Source organism: Bombus vancouverensis, chromosome 13, assembly GCF_051014615.1.
Source record: "Bombus vancouverensis nearcticus chromosome 13, iyBomVanc1_principal, whole genome shotgun sequence".
Lineage (NCBI taxonomy): Eukaryota > Metazoa > Arthropoda > Insecta > Hymenoptera > Apidae > Bombus > Bombus vancouverensis.
The window spans coordinates 7457351-7482323 of NC_134923.1; the positions used below are offsets into that span (position 1 = coordinate 7457351).

Consider the following 24973-nt stretch of genomic DNA (forward strand, 5'->3'; position numbering starts at 1 on the left):
CTACGCGTAAGAACAGTGTCAGCAGTAGCAGGAAGTACTTGGAGGCGGTGTGTCGCGCTCGTGGCATCGTAACACTCTTTGGTGAGGTAGCAATGATTTATCCACGGTAGTTTCCATCCTGCGCATCACCCGGTCCAAAAGTATATCCACGGCACGTGCCACGTTCTGGCCCGTAGCTGCACTCGTTTCCAAGTAGACCAAGCTAAAGAGTATAGTTCATTCAGATTCTTTATCTTTCCTGTTAATCTGGATTCTTGCAGTTTACGCTATTTCAGACTTCTGTGTTTTTAAATACAATTTTTCAAATATCGTAAATCGTAGTGAACTTCTCAATATATATCATATATTATATATTATACATTTATTTACTATATAGGTTATTTATTATATAGAATCTTTGGAAGACTTGAATAGCATAAACCGCAATTTCATCCTACGTAAGTATCGTCTCTTCTAATTATACCAATGAAATAAAGGAATTGGAAGAAAATATAGGTGACAAACGGATTTAGAAATTATTATGAGAATGCGTGCAACTCAGATATACTGTTTGGTTTTCGAGAGAGGAAATAGAAAGGAAAACGATAGAAACAAGGCTGAATGAATCGGATGGCTGATAAAGAACGTAATGAAAGACGTGTAGTATGTTATTTACCCATGCTTCTCCGCTAATTCCCGTGCCTTATGTTCACTAACAACCCGTTTGTCTTCGAGATCGGATTTGTTTCCACAGAGAATTATGTCTGGATCTTCGCAATATGCGTGAGTCTACACGTGTACAAATATGAATCAACAATCAAACAAAGAAATCGAGAATCAATGAGAAACAGAAACGTACCACAATGCAAACGATAAAGAGCTTCCAACTAAATCCGACAATGAGACAATTCTAATCCATCTTCTTACAACAAAAATTCTCAAACACATCAAGATAATATTATGAATAAATAATTGGAAACTCTTCTTGTTAAAAAATTATTAAAAATATACATTAACGCACTATGTACAACGCTGCATTATTTCTTCAGTTAGTTCCTACCGCTAAGAAACAGATTACGTTAATGATTCTTTAGGATTTCTTCCTCTTCAAGATCAAAATTTCCTACTTTTTCGGAGGCAGACTTTCCTCATACCCGAAACTCGCGATTTATCTATTCTTTATCTTCTATAATCGAAAAAAAAAACGATATTTTTCACATAATTTTGCAGATGTCATACGCATTACGTTAATGATTATATCATACATTAATTGCATGGTGCAAATATTCTTATTAATTGAGTAAAATTTTTGCACTTATCTATATGATAAATCTCAATAATTTTTCGATCGAACGATAGTTTGAGCTTTTTACGTATAGGAATACAAGAAACATATATCAATAAGTTTATTAATTATATGCAAGCTACTATTACTACTATTTTATTTACAATTACTCTCTAGCAAACATACAAAGTAAATCATATTTCATGCTCTAAATTTCCATGCACAATTCATTGAATCTTTTTATTCCCAAATTCAAAATATCTTTACTACAGTATTAATTCACATCATGCAACATATACCAAATGATCATCATACATGAAACCAACTAAGATATTAGTATGCCTAATGGAGATTGTGTTCCACAAATAAATTAACTCAAATCATCGTTCATTGCACAATTTGTACAGTAATAGTATTAATAAATAATGAGTACCCTAAGCTGCTCCAGCCAATTTCTTACTTCAAGAAAGGACAGCTCATTGGTCAGATCAAAAATTAGTAGAAAACCCATGGAATCCCGGTAGAAGGCTGTAGTTAGACTTCTGAACCTGGATATTAATGGCATTGCTACACTTTCATCAAATCTACCATTACTCTATTATTAAATGTCAATTCCTAAACCTTATTATTATGTCCTTCTTTTATACCATATTAATAAATGTAATTTTTTCATTAAGAATTCTAAGCATTTTATAGGAAACACTAAAAGCCTTGTTTAGTATGAACATTACTATAAAATACAAGTTTTCAAATGAATTATCATAACAAATGTTACCGCTCTTGACCAGCTGTGTCCCACAGCTGCAAATGCACACGTTGAGTTCTACCATTTGCTGTCTGGTATATCTGTAACAGTTAATGACTTTGGCTTGTACATGATAACATATGTATCTTGAAGACATTTACATGTACTTTCATACTTTGACCCACATATTCCAAGATATTTTAAATAAATAAAATTTATATAAAAATCAACAAAGACAACTTGTATTTGGTAATAAGGAAAATAATATAAGTGAATAAGTACTGAATGATGAAACAATCTCTTACCACACGTTTTTCCTTAAAGTCAATGCCAACAGTGGATATAAAACGAGATTCGAACGTGCCATCGGTATATTGATATAGGAAACTAGTTTTACCGACTCCAGAATTTCCGAGGGCTAAGAATTTAATAAGATAATCGTATTCCATCTTTACGTACTGGCGATTAAGAATACACGGTTATCGCACTTCTATCACGGAACTTTGTTAAAACGAACACTTTGATATAAAATTCTATCGATCGTTTTTACCATGACTCAAACTCCGAAAAATAAGAGATTTTGGCACGATTATTCGTGTAATCGTTTAATTTCGCGATGATCGGTAGAATCAAAGAGACATGTGCGATGTTAGACACCTGTTGCCTACGTATACAATTTTCAAAAGGTTCGCGCGTTTCGAAACAAAACACTCGGTATGTAATGACGTTTAATATTACGAACTTTACAGTTTCGTAATCGGAGATAAACAGAAGAAATACGTAGAAATCAACACCTTGCTGAAAATTTGCAGACTATACTGAACCTCGTTCACAGTGACGTATGACAGGTGTGCATAGAAAACGCCACGGAACATTGCTGATAATTACAGTATTGCCAAAGTTGATAAAGGAAATTCGAAAAGCTATAATTTAACTTGACAAACTACTTACAATACAAAGTACAAATAACTGTTATATTGTAACTGATCTTTATTTTTTAATAATAGAGATTAATTTAAAAAATCGTAAATACACTATTGAAAACAGGTTATAAATATAAAAAAGTATTTCATTTTTTGTACTTCTACATTCAAGTGAACTATATTTAAGTTTGATATCCTATTATATTTTTTATGTATCACATGTATATAATGGTGCAGAAAACTATTAATTTTTCTAATATAAAATATTTTGTAAATTCTGTAATGTTGGCAGGTATGGTGCATCATGTCTATAGTAACAAGAAAATGAATATTGTTTTCTATATAACAATCTATAAAAATAGCGGAAAAGAATACTAAGTATTCCTCAATACTTTATGATTTATAAAATATATTAATTTTTTTCTATATAAAATTCTAATCATATTTTTATATAACTTTGTATAAAGTACCTTTATCTATATTTGATAATAATTATGTTAATCATTCAGTTATAAAATATGAACGATATCTCCGACAGTAATGATTCCGTCTTCTTTAGTTTCTTTGGTTAAATAAATACCAAACCTCATTTTCCCATGAAATTGTTCTGTGAGTGTACGTAATGGTTCCACTGTCTTTTTACTGGTGGTTTGATCAATGCAAATCATTTGACATCTAGTGCATGGCCCAGTTACCTAATAATATTCATCAATGAAAGAAGTATATAACCTCTATATTTGTTCTTTCAATAAACATACCACAAAACTATTTTTTCCTATATAGACATGTTCCCATTTTGTTTCTTCAAAGGCTTCACAACCGCTTAATATCATGTTTCCCCTAAATCTATGTATAATTGTGTCTTTTTGAAATTCTGTATCAGATATTTTATCACTAAGCCATGATACACTTGCCTTATTTATTACTAAATATTGAGCTTGGCTAGCGAATGATAATTTAGTTTTACTATCCTCTGCAAAAGCAAAATGCAGTTATATATGAGAAAACAGAATCTTTGCAATTTTATGTTATGAAAGATACCTTTCTTTCTATTACCATTATCATTTTGTCTTATAAGCCTCAGATTTGGAAGACCTAATGCTGAACTTAACCATTCAGAAACTTCTGAACCACAATCTATACCTTCTACTTTGTGCCCACAAACTCTACTTTGGCATACTGTACCATTTATAGTATTTTTTGGGCTACTATTTAAAGAAATGTTTATAGTAGGCATTTCTGAAATATCCTTCGATCATTAAATTAATCAACACGTAAAAAGATAATCATAATTTTTACCTGGATAATGTAATTGCATGATTCCTCTGTCTTTATATATTATTGGATTTAGTAAACAAAGATTAACATGTTGCTTTTGTGTTAAACAAATACCAGAAGATGTAATAATCATCCACTCTCTATCATATTCTAGACCTTTTGAATTTAAATTCCAAGAACCTATTATTTTATAGGCACCACACGACTTTATTGGATATATGTACAATTGTTCTAAAGTACATTTCTTTTTAGTTGCACTAGTGTCCATTGTGAGTTTAAAAAATGGATTGTCATTAATAAAATGAGTTACTGATTTTTTCATATTCTTTAATTTATCTGTAATTCCATTCATATCATCATTTGCAACATAGTTTGTTACATCTTTTGTATTTACATCACGTTGATAATATTTTTTGTATAAAGCTCTTTTATAATCTAACCACCACTCTGGAATTTTATTTATTGGTGGCCCATCCACAAAACACTTTTTGATCATAAGTAATAAAGTTTGAACATCCTTGATTGTAGACATGTATCCAAATGAAGCTCTAACAGCACCTGTTGGTTTCCCATTTATTAGATCTGCTGAACCTCCACAAACATATCCAGCCTCATAATTCTGAAGAACTTCCTTATTCGATAATGCTAAGTATCTCTGACATGCACCAGGGTTGCAAAAGCAACCAGTTCTTAGATGTATTTTGAACAAAGCTGCCATATGTAAAATCTCCATGTATCCTATATATTCACCATTGGACCGCATAAGATTAAAAGTAACAATACCCCCTTGTATGTTGTGATTATCAAAGGCAGTATCGCAATACAATCTTGCAACTGGTTTCCCATTGGCATGGTGAAGTATTAACAGAGATCTGTGCAGAAACCTTGCAAGTGAGAATACATGCTTTGAAATTTTGTCCATTGTGACAGATGATAATATATCAAAACCATGTTTCAAAGAAATTATAGAGAGAAATGGGATAGTACCATCTTCAAATCTGTAACAGGATGTATATCAGTAGGAAATTAGTTAAGTTTAGAAATAATTATTGATCTTATACCTTTGATGAAGGGTTCTTCTTTTTATATGGAACAATTCAGAGGTCAACGAAACATCTATGGTACCACCACCATAATAAACTTTTTGAAGTGCACTTGCACTATCATTTTTTACTAGTAATGCACCAATTCCAGTAGGATATCCAAACATTTTATAAAAAGATAAACAAACAAAATCTGGTTTGTAGATAGATAGATCTAAGTCATTTGTAGATGCAAAGCTAGCAGCATCAAGTAGGACATACCACTTTGTAGATGTATCAGAAACAACGCTAGATAGAATTCCATTATGTACATGTTTAATCCATGTTAAAGGATACTTTAATCCAGAAAAATTACATTGGGCTGAGTAAGCAAACAGCGAATTACTTTTGGTGGAATTATTCTGTTGTTCATAGGAACTCATAGATTTTGAAGAATTGAAAATTTCGAAAGCATTGTTGTGACTCAAACAAGATATCTTTACTCCTTTTTTATTAACAACTTCTCTCATGCCAAGAACTGAAGTATGATTATCTTGTGTATAGATAAAATGCCCTGAATTAGAGGTATCTTCTTTATCCTCGTTAAAGAAGAATGTATCAGCTATTAACTTTAAAGACGCAGTTGCACCCGATGTGAAAATAATACTGTATTCATCAATAGAGGTGTGGAAATGATACAAAATCCTATAAAATTGAAAAATTATTATCATAGTTGACAGTATTATTGATTAACAGTATTATTTATCTTCAGAATGTCTTACTGGTATCTCATACGCTCTATAATATCTTGAGTTATATTACTTGCAGTTCCAATGGAATGTGGATTAGCATAAAGAGAATTGTGTAAATCAAATGCAACATTTTTTATTTGCATATCAGAATACAGTGTTGCTCCTGCATGATCCAGGTAACATTCCTCTGAAAGTTAAATAACGGTTAAAGATACTTTTTACTTTACCCTTTACAAAGATACTGTTATCTTCTAATGCAGATTATTGCATGGGAATTATCTGTTTGGATGTATGCCATATGGTGTCATATCTGTAAGAAACGCTAAATGTAAAGATCGTGCAATTTGCTTGCCACTTACCCTTAATTCTTGAAAAATTATTTTCAAAACTTTTCGTAATCTCTTCATCGTATACTGGTGTATACGATAACATCGAATCTATCGTATTTTCCATATCGATTGATCTATAATATGTAGACTACCTAATAGAATCACTGACAAAGTTACATTGTGTATGAGAATAATACTGGACACCGACCATGCAATCTAGTAATGATTACTTGACAAGGCTTGTGAATACTGTGCTTCTTAGATTCCAAAGAACTATGACGAAGAATTTCACATAATTGCTGTTGCCCATGACTCATGCATTGCTTTTATATAACGAACTTTTAAAAATCGCGAGTAAATAAGTTGCAACAGCTACATAATCATTATTTACAAAACATGTAAAAAAATACACGATAAGATGTACTAGAACTAGAAGTGAAAGCAAATGAAGAAGCAGAATTGTTTTTTATGTACAGATTTATTCTATCAATAAGATTCTATATTTAAAACGATAATTTTATTCAAAGTTTAGTAGGTGTAATATCAAAAACTTTGGAAAACAGAAAATTCAACGAGTTGATAAGGCAACGCTTGAATATACATATGCATGTATATATGAAGATACACACGTGCATACAATTGAGATTATATAACATACAATAGAAAACAGAGTACTTGTTGCAACATACTGCAATGTATATGAAACACAAAACAGAGATGCAGTATATGTTTTAGAATAAGATTAGAGTATTTACCAAAGAATAAAAATATATTCAATTAGTTAAAAAGTGAAAGGAATTTGTGTTAAATTAAATCATTGGACTGTTTCAAGTATATTTAAAGATTAAATTCTCATGTGACGAGGTGGCCGAGTGGTTAAGGCGTTGGACTGCTAATCCAATGTGCTCTGCACGCGTGGGTTCGAATCCCATCCTCGTCGACTTTTTCTGTTTTGTTATATTTTTTAAAATCTTATATCATGTTAATACATTCTTCTTTTTATAGTACATTAGTATATCTTGACAAAAAGTAATAAAATTTAAAAGAAGATATGAGAATTTTTTAAGCAAACACAAATAGATTATGCAGAAAATAGAAATGACAGACGTATTTTTTTATCTTTTTGTACATTATGTATTGCGTAACCTAATATTGGAATAATTATTGTGTAACTGTTTCTTAAATTATATAGCAAAAATTAATGAAAAGATATGAAACGAAGCAAGATAATTTTGAAACGGCAAGACTATCGAAAACATCTCAGGCTCAACGGAACTTCAGAATCGTCGGAATCGTCTGAATTAATAAATAAAAATGTTCCCAACACTTTTATTAATTTCAAATTTCCACAAACTATATCGAGTACTATTTATCAGGTTAATTACATCTTAATGCAAAGCATATATTTAATTCATTTCTTTCCATAATTCTAATATGATGTGTCGCGTCACAAATCCTACAAAAAATTTATCTCCATCAGAAGAATATCTTCAAACGATCACATATCTCATTGAAAATAAATCATTATCGTCTCGCACTTCTATAATCCTCGAGGATATGTATGTCAAATACAAATTGAACAAAGGTTATAAAATAAAGTATTGACGTGGACGCTGGAACCGATCATTCTCGAGAAGACTCGATAAAAATCATTAAATGTTACGACACGCATAAACAAACTACACCTATCGCAGATATTTGCACATTCGTAAAAATATACAATAATGAAAGTCGCAAAATTGTTCGTAGTGAATAAAAAAAAAAATCCATCAACGTCCAGAGAATAACAGCATGGAACTTCATCGTCGACAAACTCGATGGAATCTCACACATTGAAGAAAACAGAAACACCCATGAGAGATTCCAAGCCACCTTGGTTTACTTTTAAAACGGTCCAGGACTTTTCATTCAAGCGACCTTGCGATCAGGAGATGATGCTGTTCAACGATGTATTTTCTGATTTTTCTCTGTCCGATGTAGGCTATGGTAAAGAGATGAAGAAGCGTATCAAACAGTGGATGGCGAATGAAGGGCGATCTTCGGCAATTACCCTAAGCACGAGCAATCAAACTAAAAGGGGACTCAAACTCCGGTGGAAATCCCGAACAAAGAACGCAAAAAGATAATCAACGGAAAAAAATGGGTCCAAATGACCCATAAAGAGCCACCCTCTAAGAGAAAAAGTTACTTTGACGATTTCCATTTTCTTTTTGCTATTCTTATATATGAAGAAACATGTAGCGGAACAGGTTTCAATAATGAAGGAATAGAAAGCTCCTTTCTTTTAGCTGTTCCTTTAAGAAGATACTATATATTCGATCTAAATCAAAACTTGAAATTACGTCATGGCGGTCCAATTCGGGGTTGGCAGTGTCACGCCTATTAATTTCTAAACATGGAGCTATTCGCCTCCGGGTCGACATCGGGATAGTAGATTTTATCTGACAATGGCAACAAGATCACCGACACATGGGCAAAAATCGCATGGATCCGGTGAACGTGTATGTCTTTTTATGTCAGTGCCACAATTTGGAGAAAGTGCGTCCTTGGCAGGTTTTACAATATCACGACCCGGCATTGGTATATGTATCACATTACATAAACGAAAGGAAGGCCAGAGTATAAGGGAAAAAAGTTAAACGGCTTATGTGACGTAGCAGTATTCTTTTATGCAATACAGAAAAAGCGAGTAACTCGAAAAAAGATCATTCACGTGAATCAAACAAGTTATTACGTGATGCATATAATTGGCGACATCGGTCAATTCTGCTGGTTAATGAGCCTCAAATAAATTTAATTCGTTAAAACTTATTTTCGTACCCTCTTGCTTCATGGAAACATCTTAATTGGACGAATATTAAATACCAAGCATATGTATATTTAAGTTATGCAAAATTACAAAATAGAAATACGTAAAGTAATCGTGTTTACGTAATTGCCGAAACTTTACCAGATAAATATTGTGTGATATCGTAGAAACGTCAATAAAATCTAATTTCATGATGTAATAAAAACTTTTACGCTGAAGAAGAAGCTTCTTCCTTAACATTATGTTGGAACATAATGTTATGATTGATACGATTGTTCCGTATGCTTATAAAATTAGTGATCTTAATTGAGTCAAGACCACGCCCGACATTCGACCATGTCCCCCCTTAACCTGGCTATGTTCCACCACTTTCTTAATGGTTCCTTACGAAAAAAAGTATACCATGATACAATTTCCCTCTCCCTTGATCAGCCATACCCAATCAAATTGGAAACGGTGGCACCCAAAATTCAATTGATCCCCCTGCAAGCTTTGTTGCATATAAATACCGGGCCAAGTTTCGTATTCTGTCAGAGCACAGCGGGTCCTTCACTCAAAAGCAAAATGGCATTCAAGGTAAGCTTCTTCCTTGAACGTCGTCGCTCGTACAACGAGTCGTCGAAGATTTAGGGCCTTGGGTTTAACTTGACAAAGCAGAAAACTTTGTTGAAACTTTAGATCACGTCAATTGGTTTAATCGTTTGCTGTGGATCTTGTGAAAGCTTCAAACCGTTGGGCACAACATAACAAAATATAAATTTTCTACGGGGAAGAATCTTTGTTGAAACTAGAGATCATTTTAATTAGTTTAGTAGTTTAGTATGATCTGACCACTTCCTTTCTTGGAACATATTTCTTTTTGTTTGTGAAGCATTTTACTATCGTCAATAACTTCGACTAGACAGGGAACATAATTATTACTTCTCATCATGTGATATCTACACGTAATAATAAAATAATTTTCCTGCAGTTCGTAGTACTCGCAGCCTTCCTGGCAGTAGCCAGTGCCGGTGGCCCAGCCGCTTATGACATCGCAGCTTCGTCTGGTGACCACAGCAGCATCGGTTTCAGCCAGGAGTCCACCCAGAAAGGTTTTGCCGGTCAGAACGTGATTTCTTCTTATTCGAAGTCCGACGACTCCGCTCATTCCTTTGTCCGCGTGAGCAGCCACAGCGTCAGCAACGACGGTCTCCTCAACTACGAAATCAGCCATACTCCTATCGTGAAGGCGGCCTACACTGCTCCAGCCTACCTCACGCCGACCGCCGCTCCCCTCATTGCCAAGACATACGCTGCCCCGTACAGCTACAGTGCTCCCTTGGTCACCAAGGCCTACGCCGCCCCATACAGCTACGCAGCCTCAGCTCCTCTGATCGCTAAGACTGCAGTCGCTGCACCAGCTCCTCTTCTGACCAAGACTTACGCCGCTCCTCTGTCCTACGCTGCGCCAGCTGCTCATTTGTCCTACGCCGCACCAGCCGCTCATCTGTCCTACGCAGCACCAACCGCTCAGCTGTCCTACGCTGCAGGTGCTCCTCTCCTCGCCAAAAGCTACGGATACGCTGCCCATGCTCCAGTCATTGCCAAGAGCGCCCTGATCGCGCCAGCCCATGGATACACCGCCTCCATCGCCTCAGCACCTCTTCTAACTAAGACTTATGCCGCCACTCCTCTCGCCCATGCATACGCTCCACAGGCTCAATTGATCTCCAAAGCCTACGGATACGAAGCGGCTGCCCCCGTCGTGCACACGGTATTCAACGGTTTCGGTACCAGCTACGCCTGGTAAATCTTTGTGACCCTATATGTTAAGCCTTTCGGTTTCTTCTTCTTGGGTTTCTTCAGTCTTCCGAACAAGATTTTGAATATTTGACGATTCTAAGAAGTACATATCTTTTCTTCAGTGAAGTTCAATTGCGTTATGATTATGACGGTGAATTTTATTGAAGAGGAAGTATCGATGATCAGGATGATTTAACAGGAACGAAAGACTTAACAGAACCGGATTCAAACTTGTAGATAAATGTTTTAACAATTCCGCGCTATCAGGACAGTAGAAATTGATTATATAAATATAAAGGACTCAAATAGATGTATGAATGTTGCGTATAAGTAGGTATAGGTGATATTAATTTTATTTATATTATACACACCAGCTACCTTTATGAAACACATTTAACGAAACACATTTTCGATTCCGAAGGATTTTCCACACATTCAAATAATTGAGAAATAAATTTTCAATTTTCCAATAATACTGTTAATTTATTTTATCCCTTCTCACCGAAGCAAAAGTGACTGCGCAATAATAATTCTGGTCTGATGTTGCTCTAATTTATTTATAAAAGCTATCGAACAGATATCGTTTCCATTCGTTTTTCATTATTCCAATTAAAATAACAAATCATCCGCAGCGATATTAATTACGTTTCCGTAATAAGTAAAACGCTATAATTTTAATTGAATGATAAACCTCGGATTTATTTTTATTCAAACGTGAACTATAATTCGCTGTGTTCGTTAAATAAAACGTAATAGTTTTTTTTGTTTGTTTCAGCAAATGGAACAGTTGAATCAAGAGCTGAATAATAAATTGTAAAATCCTGCTTGTTTAGTGGCCATTCTCTATAGAGAATGATAACAAAAGACTACGAAACAACAATGGAAGTAGAACGTGTTTAAACATCATTGTGTGAAAAGACTTTCCCTATCACGTACTAACTGTAAAATATCTCCGTTCTAAAGTCATCAGAACAATAATTAGCATACAATGGATGATCACTTGACAATCGGGTTGTACGAAATCGAGGGCAAATTTTATAGAATTCCGCTTTTATGAAGTAACCGATTTCTGGCACATTTATTTCTGGAAACAGTAGAAAGTCCATTTTTTTATGTATTACACATAATTCTCTTGAATAGAAGGAATGGCTTTCATGTTTAAGTTTTATTTATTATGTTTTAACACAAAAAGTATTGTATATATTATTATATCATATTTTAATAGGCTTCATCAGTGAAATATTTCCGATTCCTTTCGAATTAAACGCGCCACTAGTCATACCATTCTACTTTACACTGAAAATTTCTGCCTAGGGACAATTATCAAGTGTACAACCTGGTGAATCTACATTGCTAAGTATACGCATGCAGCATGTGAGCTTGAATTAGAAATCCTATTATTTTCCAAGAACACGTAATAGTGTAAGATCAGAAAAATGACGAAAATTAAGAAGGTAAAACGTAGAAAGCAATATCGTACGAATGTAAATCGTAAACGATTGCGAAATAAACTGTCCAAGTTACCGACAATACAATGGTAAATATAACCAAAATTTTCATCGTGTTTTATTATGGATTATGGATTACATTATGGATATGCATTATGGATATACATAAGTAATGAGACAAAATTGTATTTTTCACAGTCCTCAAATAAAAAAATCTTGGGAGGCAGCAAAATCTATGCGAACTAATTTAAACCAAATGGGATTGGCATATGATCCAAATGATACTTTGAAGATACCAAACTTAAAGAGAGAGCATATTGAAAAAATTTTAAAACAGAAAGATGACAATGTTGATGAGAAATTACAAACTGAAGAGGAAGATGTTGAAATTGCACCAATAAAGATACATGTGGCACAACAACTCGAGGCAGAGGCAAAGGCACCGAGAAAAAGGAAGTTTATGCTACCAAATAGTCAGGTGTATTTCCTTACTTACTTAATGGATAAGTATGGAGAAGATTACAAGGTAATGTCTTTTGTACAGTAATGTTTTTCATATTGACAAATTGTTTCTTATTATTAAATGAATCATCTAGGCTATGGCACTAGATAAGAAAAATTATTATCAACACACATGGAAGCAAATACGTGCTAAAATTAAAGTATTCAAAGGCATCCCTGAACAATACAATAAATATCTTGAAAACAAAAATAAAAGTAACATTGATTAATTTCTTATACTGTTTAGAACAAATATATTCCATTTTTTATACAAATTTGTATATAAAGTATTGCAGTATAAAATGAATATATTAATTAATGCTTTTATTTAGGTAAGTACAAAAACAGACAAGGCAAAATAATACTTATTGTATAAAACCACTGATTTTTTTTATATTATATATATATTATGTGTAATACTATACATTATGAATGAATAAAATAGATTTATGTTCCTAAATACAGTCTCTAAATTTTTATTTTGTATATCAATTACAAAAACTAATGTTGTGTCTATTTTGTATATTTAAAATATAAAAAACATAAGAAAAACATTTGTTGTGAACTAATGAAGGAAATAAATAATTTATTAAATAAATATATATGTATGTATGTTGGAAAAAAGCAGTATAAAAAGTATTGTAAAATTAAATGATTGCAAACATATTGTACTGAGAAAGCCTTATAAATTGTGCACATTTATTCATATCTTTCTTTTAAAACTCGAATTATTCCTTCTTAATAAGATTCTTTCTGGACAAACTGTAGTCACTTTAATTCAGTGAAAAATTGTACAGGATATGCTGAACTAGCCATACTGTTGTTTCCTTCTTTTTTTTCTTAGCCTTCTATTTCTTCTTGTTTTCTTGTATAAAGTATTTTCTAACAGAACAAAGGAGCAGATACACTATCTTTTGCCATATAGAATATTTTTTTCCTAACAGAATCCATAGATGCATGATACCAAGTATACTCGGTTGTTTCTGGTGGCATTTCAGGAAGAGGTCTTGTTTGGCATCCAATTATTTCTACTTTGTGTTTATGTGGAGAAATACTTAATAAATCTAAAGCTTTTTTAACTTCCTCGGGCTTCAAAGCATTAGGACAATCCTAATATTCATACGCAAACATGTTAGACATAGTGGAAACTTTTTGAATAAGTATAATCAAAAATATTTACCTGCTTGTTAGCAATTACTAAAATTGGTATATCATCCATTCTTGCATCACTTAATAATTGTTTCAAAATAGAAGCTGCGGAAGATAATTTGTTTACATCAGAGGCATCTACTACAAATAGTAACAGATCTGTGTCTTGTAAGAAAGCAGTCCAATATTTTCTAGTGGGATCTGAACCTCCAACTAGCAATAAAACATTGAATAATTATACATTTAATAATATGATCATATTATACGCCAACCTTAGAATAATGAGTTTTACATACTATCCCAAACATTGTAAAATAGGACCCCATTTTTTATTTTATATACAGTAGAACCTTCCGTTGGTTTTGGAGGGACAGTGTAAGAAGTTTCATCGCCGTTTGCAACACATATTTGGTTTATAATCGATGTTTTTCCAGCTCCGTCTAAACCTAATAGGAGCACTCGTTTTTCATGAGTATCATCGATCTATAAAAGTAAAGCAATGAAGATTGTTACCGAGTTTTAAACTCAACGAGTAAAAGTATGAACGAAATGAAATTTCTAAATTGGTTTGATACAAAAACGGAACTCTAACCTTAGACACCTCATCAAAACCTTCGTCTATTGCCAGAAGTTCTCGCTTTTTCCAGTATCGGTATGCGATGTACGTACCGATACACGTACAGCTGATCCAAAAGATCTTTTGACCGTTTCGAAATACATTTCCTATCATTATTTTTGAGTATTGTTTTGTTTAGTGAAAGATTGAAAAGCAGAGCCGACTTTCACGGTTTGGATACCGCGTGCTAGCACGTTGTCTCACGGGTTATCACTTCACCGCATGACATGTATCTCACATCGTTCAAAGGAGATGCGCGTAATCGTAAGATTTGTAACACACATTTATAATATTATTCGTATTTGCGTGAATTTATGACGGTACACAGTAAAAATCGTTCAAAAGCGCCAACTTTTTCCCCGTTTATTAATTTGGTACTACTGATAAGATAAAAAAGTTTGGGAATAGAACCAATTTTCCCGTGATGATTTCTGTACTTTACATTTCGCACTCGTGAACAATAATCGTACATGTCATAAAGTATAATTTAAAGCAGATATCGTTAGGGACTATTTTTATTAATTATGGGTGAAATAAACAATTGTATGTAAATTCAACTGTGTTCTATTGTATGCCGTAATGTTACCGATCAATCCAATCACACGTTTTTGACAGTTCTGTCACTAGCGGACGATTTACTTAGATTGTAGCTAGTACACGATAAATTTCAGATATTTCGATACGATACTGTTGAATTTCGTGACTGGAAACGTTTATAGATTTATTTCTGTTTGACGAGCGTTGTAAAGTTATGAAGAATTAGGAATGGTTAAGTCAGTATATAGGTTAGAAATGAATATTTTAAAGTGATTCTATTTTTTGGAGGTAATAAAAAATGGATAACGTTGCGACAGCAGAGTGTTTGACTCTTGATTTTGGTCCTTTTGAAACTGTTCATCGCTGGCAACGTATGCCAGAATGTGACGAATTCGTTGGTGCCAGGTAATTAATTTAATTAATTTAATTTACTACTTGAATTATGTGTTATTTTCTATTTTTATATTTTAAGTTTTTCTTCTCTACAATATGCAACCAACAATTTTGTTACAGCATTTCAATTCCAATAATTGTGCATCAGTGTTTCAGTTATACCCAGCATTTTCCAGTTTCTTTATTTGTCTAACTTTGTCTAAAAGAGCTTGTTTGTAATTGTTAAATGAATATTGTAAATAAATGATAATACATAATTTGTAAAGTTTTTAATTATTACCAATACAATTCTTCTATAAATTAAGTTGCTATAGCGGTTAAATGTAATTTATTACTAATTAAATTTGTTTTGTTCTTGTTCTTTACTTTCTTTAATTAAATGTCATATTAGAAAAAGTTTTGTAAATACATTACTTCAGAAGTTCACTATATTGTATTATACACAGGCGTAGCAAACATACTGTTGTAGCATACAAAGATGCGATCTATGTTTTTGGTGGTGATAATGGTAAAAGAATGTTGAATGATTTATTGAGATTTGATGTAAAAGAAAAGTCCTGGGGACGTGCATTTGCAACAGGAGTACCTCCTGCTCCAAGATATCATCATTCTGCAGTTGTGCATGACTCGTCTATGTTTGTATTTGGTGGTTACACTGGTGATATACATTCCAATTCGAATCTCACAAATAAGAATGACCTATTTGAGTACCGATTCCAAACTGGTCAATGGACAGAATGGAAATTTATTGGGAAGTATGTTTCACTTATTTATTTAATTTACTTCTACTTTCTAATGTTTTTTTTTTCAGATTGTCTATTGTATACTTATATGAAATATAAATTTTGCCTTTCTTTCTAGAACTCCTGTGGCTAGATCTGCACATGGAGCTGCTGTATATGATAATAAATTATGGATATTTGCTGGTTATGATGGTAATGCGAGATTAAACGATATGTGGACAATATCATTATTAGTAAGTTATTAATATGCTATATCTAAAACAGAGTGGCAAGTTATTAATTATATTTTTATTATTTTTAGCCTGGAGAACCAAGAGTGTGGGAAGAGGTTGTTCAGTCTGGCGACTGCCCACCAACGTGTTGTAACTTTCCTGTTGCAGTAGCACGCGAATCCATGTTTGTATTCAGTGGCCAGAGTGGAGCTAAGATCACAAATAGTCTCTTTCAATTCCACTTTCGAGAAAGGCGGTAGGTTTATAGCTTTGTGTTTCGAAGTTATATTGTATTCAACGGAATATGTCCTAGATGGACGCGAATTTCAACGGAGCATATACTTCGTGGTGCACCACCTCCGCCAGCGCGACGATATGGTCACACCATGGTTAGTTTTGATAGACATCTTTACGTGTTTGGCGGCGCAGCTGATTCTACGTTACCCAACGATCTTCACTGCTATGATCTCGATACGCAAACATGGAATATTATTTTGCCATCTGCTGATAGTCAGGTTCCGTCTGGTCGACTGTTTCACGCAGCAGCGGTAATCGGAGAAGCAATGTTCATTTTCGGTGGAACAGTCGACAATAATGTCCGATCTGGGGAAACGTACCGATTTCAATTTTCGTCTTATCCAAAATGTACCTTACATGATGATTTCGGAAAGTTGCTGAACGGGCGTCTTTTCTGTGATGTAGAATTTATAGTAGGAGATACAGAAACCAAAATACCTGCTCACATAGCTATGGTAGCGGCTCGTTCACAATTTCTTAGGACGCGCATTAGGCAAGCTCGAGAGAAACGAGATAAACATTTAGAGGAAGTTTTTGGAACCGCAGATGTACCGATCAAAGATATGCCATTGTTAGAAGTAAGTGAATTCAGTGAAGTATTGTTGATTTGATATCCATTATTGGGAACCAACAATGTGTTATATTACTACTATGTTATAGGTAAGACTGAAAGATGCTGTCCCAGAGGCATTTGAGATGGTTCTTAACTATATTTATACCGATCGTATCGATCCAACAAAAAGAAGTGAAGATGGGTCGAGCAGTCGTGTCGAAGACCCATTAAGCAATCGAATTGTGCTTCTTATGATGGATGTCTATCGTTTAGCTTTGCAATTTAATATGAAACGATTGGAGCAGTTGTGCGTTCAATATTTGAAAGCAACTATAAGTCATGCTAACGTTTTGGAAGCATTGCATAATGCCGCTCATTTAAAATTATATTTTATAAAGGAGTTTTGCTTGAGTTTCATTGTAAAAGAAATCAATTACAATCAAATTGTAATGAGCAAGGAATTTGAGACATTGGATCAACCTTTGATGGTAGAAATTATTAGAAAAAGACAAATGCCTCAAAGAAGTGTATTTCCTAGGCAGTGCGATCCTAGCACAGGTGAGGTTTTCCAAAATTTCTTATGAGATAATCATTTTATCTTTTTTTGCTTGAATTTATTTACTACTTTAGGGACGACTTTGGAACAGGACATGGAGGCATTTCTTAAAAGTGTGGGCAGAGAATTCTGTGATATAACACTTATGTTAGACGGCGTGCCGATTCCAGCCCATAAGGCCATTCTCGCGGCGCGTTGTAGCTATTTTGAGGGGATGTTTCGCTCTTTTATGCCTGAAAATAATACAGTAAACGTAAGATGTCGATTTTTACACATTTGTTTATTTATGGTTATTAAATATAATTTAATAAAACATGCGTCTTTACAACAGATACAAATCGGTGAAATGATTCCATCTTCTGAGTCATTCGACTCCTTATTAAGGTATATTTATTACGCGGACGTTTCAATGCCGCCTGAAGACTCTTTATATTTATTTACCGCGCCAGTTTTTTATGGTTTTACAAATAATCGATTGCAAGCGTTTTGCAAACAGAATCTTGAGATGAATGTCACTTTTGAGAACGTCATACAAATCTTGGAAGCTGCGGATAGAATGCAAGCTGTTGACATGAAGAAATACGCATTGAATCTTATTGTGCATCACTTTACGAAGGTATATATTACAATATTATATTTATTTTATAAAATAATAGGCCTTTTTTTTATTACAAATGCCATCTTATTTCGTTACAGGTTGCAAGGCTACCAAGGTTAAAGCAATTAAGTCGTGAACTTTTATTGGATATCTTAGAAGCATTGGCTGATGAACGCAGCGAGGCACGAACATGCCAGGACATGGCGAATGATTGCTGACGGATGTCGAGCTCGCACTGCCGTCCTCGTAGTTGGGACTTACCTTCACCCTCGAGCTTTCAAGTAAGTGTGCAATACAGCATTCTAACAACATTCAACATCTTTTATCTCCTGGGTTATGGGTACATGGTAGACGAGTGTCTGAAAAATCTGAAACATCGTGCGCGTATGTAAATAGATGAACAAAATGCGAAACAATTAAGTCGGTATTAGATATTGTGATATTTAGAGTATTTAATTTATTTGTATATAAAATATGATTTGTTGGAAATCTCTTGTAAAGAAATAAATAAAAAGATACTCGTTGGATCGCTTAAAATTACCAGTGTAACATTTACTTTATTCGACGAATATAAGAAATTATTAATAAAAAGAAAAACTAAGAAAATATTTCGTTAAGGTGTCAACTTGTTAATATTACCTTTAAGGATTAATTTAAGAATTTGGTATTAGGTTTAGCAATAAGGATTTTAATTGGGTATTAAATGAAGACACAAGTGGTTAATAAATTATGTACTATATTTTGACCTTGATCGTGAATGATGATAGCACATACACGCACAATCAATACTCTTTTTTTTATAGTAAATTTAACACTTTAAGCTTAATACAAGCTGCGCAGATTTTGGGAAGGAGAGGATTGAAAGAAACCTTACGTAAAGGAGCTCGTATAAAATCATTGCTCTTGTTTTCTTTCTACATATTGTTGTCTCTAGTTAGGTAACGTTCGCCGACAGCCTGACACTTCACTTCAGTCTCTTGAACAAAATATTGCGAAATAGAATTTGTACTTAAAGTAAATGTGTCACCCGCTCTCGTTTCATGCCTCTCGTAATTCTATTCACGTTCATAAGTCGTGTGTCGATCGAAGCTTATACGAGAGAGTAACGCAATTGTTCATTTTTTTTTTTTCTTCTTTCGGTTTCTCTACGTAAAGTGTGATTTTTCTCTATGTGTGTAGCCTCTTTCTTTCTAAATGTTCGTACCTGTTTTTTTTATATCATTAACTCACAAAACTCGAACTCGTTTAGTTTAAAATTGTTGCTCTAAAGGCATCTTACTCCAACTATTATAGTCATCTAAACTTAAATCACGATAAATAGTTGTAATATCAATTACACTAGGTAGGCCATTTTTTTTGTTCGTCGCTTAGAATTCTAAATGAACTAGGGTAATATTGAAACATGTCTGTCTCAAACCTCCACGACAAGTTCATTACAAAATGAGATCTAAAAGTTACACAGCTAGAATCAAATCAGTTACAATGATACGGTCGTGGTACAAACTTCACGTTGATTTCGAATGGCCCCAATCTGGAAGAACATAGATGTACAGTATAACGTAGAATCAGATATTTTACATTTCTTATTTTACAAAATCAACTGTATGAAGTAGAACATGTTACACTCACCGATTGTAAAATTGCTCGGTTCATATTATAGGCACAGGGAGTACGAGACGTTCACTTATTCAAGTTGAATCCATTCTCAATTGTTTGAACCATTTTCTGGTCCTGCATGAAAGTGTGTGCAGCACTTGCATACAGATAACAGAAAGGAACATCTTGTTTCTAAACACGACGTATCACGTACACCCTCATCAAATGCAGATGGTCCGTAGCAATTTATCTTTTCGGCAGGTTACTCCTGTATCCCAGTTCTAGTCATTTCTAAAAAAAGAAGATATATGCATCTCCAAACTCTTCGTTTTGTAAAGGGGGTCATTCAAGATCGATAGATAATACAGGACGTTCTATGATCTTCTTTTTAAGTTGAAAATTTGGGACATTTTTCTGCTCTATATGAAATCAAAGGAAAAGAAAGAAGCACGTCGTGGGTGTCTCTATATTGATTTTTAAGAAGCTCTGTTCTGTCATTAACGAAGCACTAGCTGATATGTGCAGTTCGTGTCGTTTGAATATTCGGGAGACGTATAAAATGTTTTAAGAGATTTCATTACTAAGAACAAGCTGACTTAATCATTTTATACTTATAAAACGCCTCGCAACTTCTTTCTCTGACAATATACATATACGTAAAAAAAAAAAAGAAAAAAAATATTAAAAGATACCAAGATTAAAAGATACTGTTATCAAATTAATGCCAAAGGAGAAGAGATTGTAATCTTAGATGAGACAATGAACCTTTTCCTCCGCAATGCTGCTGGTCGATGGCATCCTGTGCGAAGGTTCCAGTCTTCTTCGTCTTTCCTCAATGGCTTCTGTGTCTAGATTCATCGTAGGCTGAACCGTCTGTGTCACAGACGAGCTTATGTGTCTCGTTTTAACGAGAGGTGGGTTTCGTGATTGAGGAATCGCGAACGCTCTTCTAAGCGCCCCTCTCGGGGGCGATGGTGGTGGATACGAGATACCTAATAGTATTTTTCCAATTAACACCCTAACTTATTCGGCTTATTTTATTTTTTTATCGTGCTAATGTCAAGCAGTGGAAATTTCATCATTCGTGATTATTTCATGATAGTAGGATTGGGAGAAGCCTTAAAGAGGAACAGGACGAATTATTTCTAAGAATTGGATCAGTGCAGTAGGAAGAAATAAATTAGGCCGACATTGTTTGATCCCTCAATTTTAAATGTTCTATATTCTCCTATTCTAAGTTTCTGTCAAGCATGCACAGTGCTACGTTCGCCGGTGGTTTTCTGGTCACAGCAGATATCTAAGGGGTAAGAAGGGAGGAAAAAGATATACTCCCGCGTGGGTAATTGCTACCTCGGTGCCCTGGTGAAAGCAAAGTGTCCTTGCTCTTTGTTATTTGGGGTACAATAAGAAGCGAGTTTGGCGGTGTCGGAGACACGGTCGAAGTTTGTGGCGAAGTGGCTAGGGTCAAATTTGGCAGCGATTGGCCCAAGCTAGAGTACGCTGGCACTTGGACACTCAACGTGTTAGGCGTCGGCGACTTACTCAGCGGATATCGTCTATTATCAAATTTGTTAAGACTAAAATAACGGTCAAACATTGGTCAAATTGCATTTAAGACACTTGTGTTATTTGCGAACATTCTGTGTCGTTCTTGGTATATTTACCTTATTTGTAAAGGTCTGTGGTTGTGTCCAGAACTTTCACCTCCTTCTTCCGACGATACGCTCGAGGCTCGCGGTGGCTCACTTGTTTCCACGCTGACATTTCTGCTCGCATTGTAGCTAGGCAGGAAGCTGCTACTTCCCGGTGAAACGCCTTCCATCTCTATGCTTCCACTGGAAGGTGTTTCATGACTATTAGGGCTCGCAGAGCTTTGATATCCCGACCTGATATTACTTCATCTGAATCTGTTAATCAGGCTAGAATTTGTACCTGTGACTGTGGGCAAGGCTGCTCACTCTCGACGCTCTGCTACTTCCTCGAGGCGTTTTCGGTATACCCTCGCATTCTTCTGGCTCGAATTCAACGTCGCCAAGGAAGGTGCTCGGTTGTCTACTGACTGTGCCCAAATTCATCGTGTTGCCAAGTGGTGGCACTTTCATCAGCGCGAATTGCTGCTGAGCTTTTCTTATGGATTCCATCCAGGACTAAAAAGTAGGACACGTATAATTCTCAGTTACAACTTTGAGAAGAAAGTTTCGATGTTCGAATGTTGTGGCTGAGGAAGCATACCTTGGCTAATTTTGATTCTCCGGCGCTGAGAACCAGAGCAGCTGATGCCGCCCCATACTCGTTCAGATAAACCAAGCCTAAGCTACTTGGTTCCTTCAGCTCGTGTATTCGGATGCGATCGATGACGTACGGTTGTCTTATAATCTTCAAACCGCCCCCGACGGTGCCAGTCAGCCCACTGGACGAGGTTTTCTTAGTCGACGGTTTGCAGATCAATAGCATGTCTGTTAGTAACAGCACATGTACTTCCATCTATAAAAAAGAAACAAAGTGCAAAGATTATCAATATTATTTAATATTTTTTACATTTTTACAAATGTATGATCAATCATTTACCTTACTACTAGCGGCATCTCTCAACTTCAGGTCTCCTTCGCGAAGAAGTACTCTTAGGCTGTCTTTCGGACAACCCGGCATTGGAACAGTGGTAATGTCAAAAGTGCTGTGAATTTTAATCAGTTTCTCTAATTCTTCGTCTCTAGATTCGACCACGTCATAACTCTCTATTCGAGACGCGGCACTGGCCAACCGCGCCGTTTCCTCGTTCCTCTTCAAGGCTGCGTTCACTGATGCCACGAAGTCGTCTACAGATTTGATCTGTAACATTTAAAATTATTTGTAGCAATGATACAACATTATTAAGGAAGTATTATCACATTTTTCTTACCATATGCGTCAATTCTGCTCGTTGTTCCTCGTTCTCCGTGTTCTTGTGAACAGCTTTCAAAAGGAGAGAGTATTTCGTCAGCCTCTGCATAGGTTTCACCAGTATGTCAAGCAATTTCAGTCGATTGCAGTCCTTTTGAGTTTCACACCACTAATAAACATAGAAATAAAATAAATCAGAAAATAAAATATTCTTTTATTATACTTCTTCAGGCTGTCTTTTTCCAACAATGAGTTTCTAAGACTCTTACCACTAGATAGACCGTGAATAGCTGATTATCATTCAAACGGTCTCTGCAGTATTGTTGACATTTGCTCTGCTCCGCGCAGTATCTGGTGTAAGGTGCGAACGTTTGCTCGAATGTTTCGAAACCTTGCAGAAGGTGGCCAGGATCGAGCGGTTGTCCAGTGGTCCTCGATGTATTTACCATCACTAGAACATACTCAGTCCAGAAATAGCGATTCGCTGCGTAGATCTCAGGGATGTTGCTGAAGAGCTTTGTCCTGTCGACCTCGTTCAGGATATTCGAGGTCTGCAGGCTGCAGAGGCACGCCATAAAGAGCTATAAATTGATTGAAACAATAAAGATTTGATATCTTTATACAGAGTTCGTGTAAAAATATTTTATTAGAATACTCACATCTGTCACAACCTTTAGAGTCTTTATGTAAGCTACCTCCGTTTGAGCTAGCTCCCATAAAGCAGTTTGTTGTTGCTGTTGCTTCTCCGATAGTTGATCCGAGTTTTGAACGATATCTCGCCAGTCGTGTTCTAGATTGTACAAGACTGCGACAAAATTCATTTCCAATGTTTAGTGTTAATGCAATTGTAGTGTTAATGTATTCTAATGCATATTCGTTAATTAAACTATGTCGTGTCTATTGTGTATCTTTCCAGCCTGGAACATTTCAAGACTACGAACCGATGACAACGCCCGCACAAAATCGAAATTGTACGTCCACGAACGGCACATGAGCTTATCCAACGTGACTGTAAAGTACTTTTACTCGATCGTATACATCGTTTACATTGTATAAAAGAAGAATCGTCGACAAGTGATATAAATATGTATATTGAATGTTTCGCAGTGAAAGATAATTTATTGAGTACAAATATAAGTTTGTTGTACAGAACGTGTTAGTGTTACTCCTTTCCTTAATTAGTATATATCTAGTTATTATTAGAATATATCTAGTTCTAATCCGATATATTAACGAAGAAATTTCTCACCATCTTCGTTAAAATTGAGTTCGTGAGAAAGTTCGGAAAGTTTCGGCACGCCATGTTTGTTATAATCGTCCAGCTGAGCGGTGAGTAGATCGAGTTTCGTGCCTTTGGTATTGGTGAAGAAGCCACTCCATCGCTGTTTGCTGGTCTTGGGCCCCGCAGCCCCAGCGGAGCTCCGACCAGACGTAAGCGTGGTGTTGCTACCGATTTCGGAGTCGACGCTCGAGTCTTCCGTCGAGACGCTGAAGAAACGACCGCTGCGACACCGACAACTCTACAAAACAGACGCCCGATAATTTGTCTTTAACAGTACGACAAAAATAGTACCAAGAATATCGTATGAAACCGTAATTCGAAGCTGTTCGAAGGTGTCCGATCACTTAACGAACTCGCGGTCGAAGAAAGTAGTTGTCGCTAGCAATGGTCAGACATCCAAGTTACTGTCCAATTTGGAGCGAACCTTCGAGATACATGCGGTTTTCATCGCCTAGTTTTTAATATTGCGGCGCAAGAACATCTGTTGTATCGAAAACACAGATATAATGTCTGGCTAAGCGGCGAAATTACGACAATCCCTTTGTACAACGATAATAAAGTTCAAGAAGTAATAAAGAGCCGTTTGAATTATGTTAACGCGATGAGATGAATCGGTTCTGATCACTAGACTGCAGCTGTTTATAAAAATTTCTATCTCTGTGAACACAAGCAAAGAAATAGAATCAAAGCAGATATTTATTTCACTCG

General features: G+C 35.1%; 6 protein-coding genes and 1 non-coding gene across 38 annotated transcripts in view; 4 read left to right on the forward strand and 3 right to left on the reverse strand.

Moving 5' to 3' along the window:
* Positions 1-61: 61 nt before the first annotated feature.
* mal (molybdenum cofactor sulfurase) lies at positions 62-6817 on the reverse strand. 5 transcript variants are annotated; one of them, XM_076623672.1, is made up of 10 exons: positions 6344-6815; positions 6015-6171; positions 5272-5937; positions 4232-5208; positions 3974-4171; positions 3691-3905; positions 3518-3627; positions 2040-2110; positions 656-768; positions 62-202 (listed from the first exon to the last, which is right to left on the reverse strand). In XM_076623672.1, exons 1-9 carry the CDS (start codon positions 6435-6437, stop codon positions 692-694), a joined length of 2565 nt encoding a protein of 854 aa, XP_076479787.1. In that variant the 5' UTR covers positions 6438-6815; the 3' UTR covers positions 62-202; positions 656-691. The 5 variants fall into 5 exon arrangements, 4 of the variants coding, with proteins under 4 accessions (XP_076479787.1, XP_076479788.1, XP_076479789.1 ...); XM_076623673.1 differs by having other exon boundaries at positions 3989-4171; positions 6344-6812; XR_013059865.1 differs by lacking the exon at positions 62-202 and adding an exon at positions 1698-1812 and having other exon boundaries at positions 744-768; positions 6344-6817.
* Positions 6818-7171: 354 nt separating this feature from the next.
* TRNAS-GCU (transfer RNA serine (anticodon GCU)) lies at positions 7172-7253 on the forward strand. Its single transcript has one exon. It is a non-coding gene; the product is annotated as a tRNA-Ser (tRNA).
* A 1996-nt stretch (positions 7254-9249) lies between these two features.
* LOC117159988 (uncharacterized) lies at positions 9250-11325 on the forward strand. The gene is made up of 2 exons (XM_033340321.2): positions 9250-9698; positions 10093-11325. Exons 1-2 carry the CDS (start codon positions 9459-9461, stop codon positions 10909-10911), a joined length of 1059 nt encoding a protein of 352 aa, XP_033196212.1. The 5' UTR covers positions 9250-9458; the 3' UTR covers positions 10912-11325.
* Positions 11326-12235: 910 nt separating this feature from the next.
* On the forward strand, positions 12236-13313 carry LOC117163597 (nucleolar protein 16). The gene is made up of 3 exons (XM_033346009.2): positions 12236-12441; positions 12551-12878; positions 12949-13313. Exons 1-3 carry the CDS (start codon positions 12341-12343, stop codon positions 13081-13083), a joined length of 564 nt encoding a protein of 187 aa, XP_033201900.2. The 5' UTR covers positions 12236-12340; the 3' UTR covers positions 13084-13313.
* On the reverse strand, positions 13314-14947 carry LOC117163587 (uncharacterized). The gene is made up of 4 exons (XM_033345996.2): positions 14595-14947; positions 14299-14485; positions 14034-14215; positions 13314-13963 (listed from the first exon to the last, which is right to left on the reverse strand). The coding sequence occupies exons 1-4, from the start codon at positions 14730-14732 to the stop codon at positions 13736-13738; spliced, it is 735 nt and encodes a 244-aa protein (XP_033201887.1). The 5' UTR covers positions 14733-14947; the 3' UTR covers positions 13314-13735.
* Positions 14948-15001: 54 nt separating this feature from the next.
* On the forward strand, positions 15002-24135 carry Lztr1 (Leucine zipper like transcription regulator 1). Of its 3 annotated transcripts, XM_076623994.1 has the most exons (10): positions 15016-15560; positions 15995-16303; positions 16410-16524; positions 16593-16759; positions 16817-17378; positions 17461-17911; positions 17984-18162; positions 18241-18525; positions 18606-18788; positions 23900-24135. In XM_076623994.1, the coding sequence occupies exons 1-9, from the start codon at positions 15454-15456 to the stop codon at positions 18723-18725; spliced, it is 2295 nt and encodes a 764-aa protein (XP_076480109.1). In that variant the 5' UTR covers positions 15016-15453; the 3' UTR covers positions 18726-18788; positions 23900-24135. The 3 variants fall into 3 exon arrangements, with proteins under 3 accessions (XP_076480110.1, XP_076480109.1, XP_033201876.1); XM_076623995.1 differs by lacking the exons at positions 18606-18788; positions 23900-24135 and having other exon boundaries at positions 15002-15560; positions 18241-18293; positions 18406-18525; XM_033345985.2 differs by lacking the exon at positions 15995-16303 and having other exon boundaries at positions 15017-15560.
* LOC117163530 (pleckstrin homology domain-containing family G member 5) overlaps positions 19227-24973 on the reverse strand; it is an 83031-nt gene continuing 77284 nt past the window's right edge. For 21 of the 26 annotated variants that reach the window (XM_076623987.1, XM_076623984.1, XM_076623982.1 and 18 more), the window contains 12 exons: positions 24233-24503; positions 23643-23788; positions 23253-23564; positions 23003-23152; positions 22672-22932; positions 22336-22587; positions 22036-22250; positions 21768-21956; positions 21454-21680; positions 20869-21095; positions 20137-20394; positions 19227-20038 (listed from right to left, as the gene is read on the reverse strand). In XM_076623987.1, the coding sequence (XP_076480102.1) occupies positions 20389-20394; positions 20869-21095; positions 21454-21680; positions 21768-21956; positions 22036-22250; positions 22336-22587; positions 22672-22932; positions 23003-23152; positions 23253-23564; positions 23643-23788; positions 24233-24503 (2256 nt within the window). In that variant the 3' untranslated portion in view covers positions 19227-20038; positions 20137-20388. Of the gene's footprint in view, positions 20039-20136; positions 20395-20868; positions 21096-21453; positions 21681-21767; positions 21957-22035; positions 22251-22335; positions 22588-22671; positions 22933-23002; positions 23153-23252; positions 23565-23642; positions 23789-24232; positions 24504-24973 lie in introns of those variants that run through there. The other 5 variants (XM_076623993.1, XM_076623990.1, XM_076623989.1 and 2 more) reach the window with 4 other exon arrangements.

What these genes read in the sequence shown, in the direction of transcription:
- mal (XM_076623672.1), bottom strand. Translation starts at nt 6,437, where the DNA reads ATGGAAAATACGATAGATTCGATGTTATCGTATACACCAGTATACGAT. An exon ending in TAATTTTTCAAGAATTAAGG is followed by an intron (nt 6,172 to 6,343) that starts GTAAGTGGCAAG and finishes TTTAACTTTCAG; the next exon opens with AGGAATGTTACCTGGATCAT. An exon ending in CATGCAATTACATTATCCAG is followed by an intron (nt 4,172 to 4,231) that starts GTAAAAATTATG and finishes AGGATATTTCAG; the next exon opens with AAATGCCTACTATAAACATT.
- LOC117159988 (XM_033340321.2), top strand. Translation starts at nt 9,459, where the DNA reads ATGTCCCCCCTTAACCTGGCTATGTTCCACCACTTTCTTAATGGTTCC. An exon ending in AAAGCAAAATGGCATTCAAG is followed by an intron (nt 9,699 to 10,092) that starts GTAAGCTTCTTC and finishes ATTTTCCTGCAG; the next exon opens with TTCGTAGTACTCGCAGCCTT.
- LOC117163597 (XM_033346009.2), top strand. Translation starts at nt 12,341, where the DNA reads ATGACGAAAATTAAGAAGGTAAAACGTAGAAAGCAATATCGTACGAAT. An exon ending in AAGTTACCGACAATACAATG is followed by an intron (nt 12,442 to 12,550) that starts GTAAATATAACC and finishes TATTTTTCACAG; the next exon opens with TCCTCAAATAAAAAAATCTT. An exon ending in AGTATGGAGAAGATTACAAG is followed by an intron (nt 12,879 to 12,948) that starts GTAATGTCTTTT and finishes TGAATCATCTAG; the next exon opens with GCTATGGCACTAGATAAGAA.
- LOC117163587 (XM_033345996.2), bottom strand. Translation starts at nt 14,732, where the DNA reads ATGATAGGAAATGTATTTCGAAACGGTCAAAAGATCTTTTGGATCAGC. An exon ending in ATTTTACAATGTTTGGGATA is followed by an intron (nt 14,216 to 14,298) that starts GTATGTAAAACT and finishes TTTTATTGCTAG; the next exon opens with TTGGAGGTTCAGATCCCACT. An exon ending in TAGTAATTGCTAACAAGCAG is followed by an intron (nt 13,964 to 14,033) that starts GTAAATATTTTT and finishes TATGAATATTAG; the next exon opens with GATTGTCCTAATGCTTTGAA.
- Lztr1 (XM_076623994.1), top strand. Translation starts at nt 15,454, where the DNA reads ATGGATAACGTTGCGACAGCAGAGTGTTTGACTCTTGATTTTGGTCCT. An exon ending in TTCCACTTTCGAGAAAGGCG is followed by an intron (nt 16,760 to 16,816) that starts GTAGGTTTATAG and finishes AATATGTCCTAG; the next exon opens with ATGGACGCGAATTTCAACGG. An exon ending in TTGTGCATCACTTTACGAAG is followed by an intron (nt 18,526 to 18,605) that starts GTATATATTACA and finishes ATTTCGTTACAG; the next exon opens with GTTGCAAGGCTACCAAGGTT.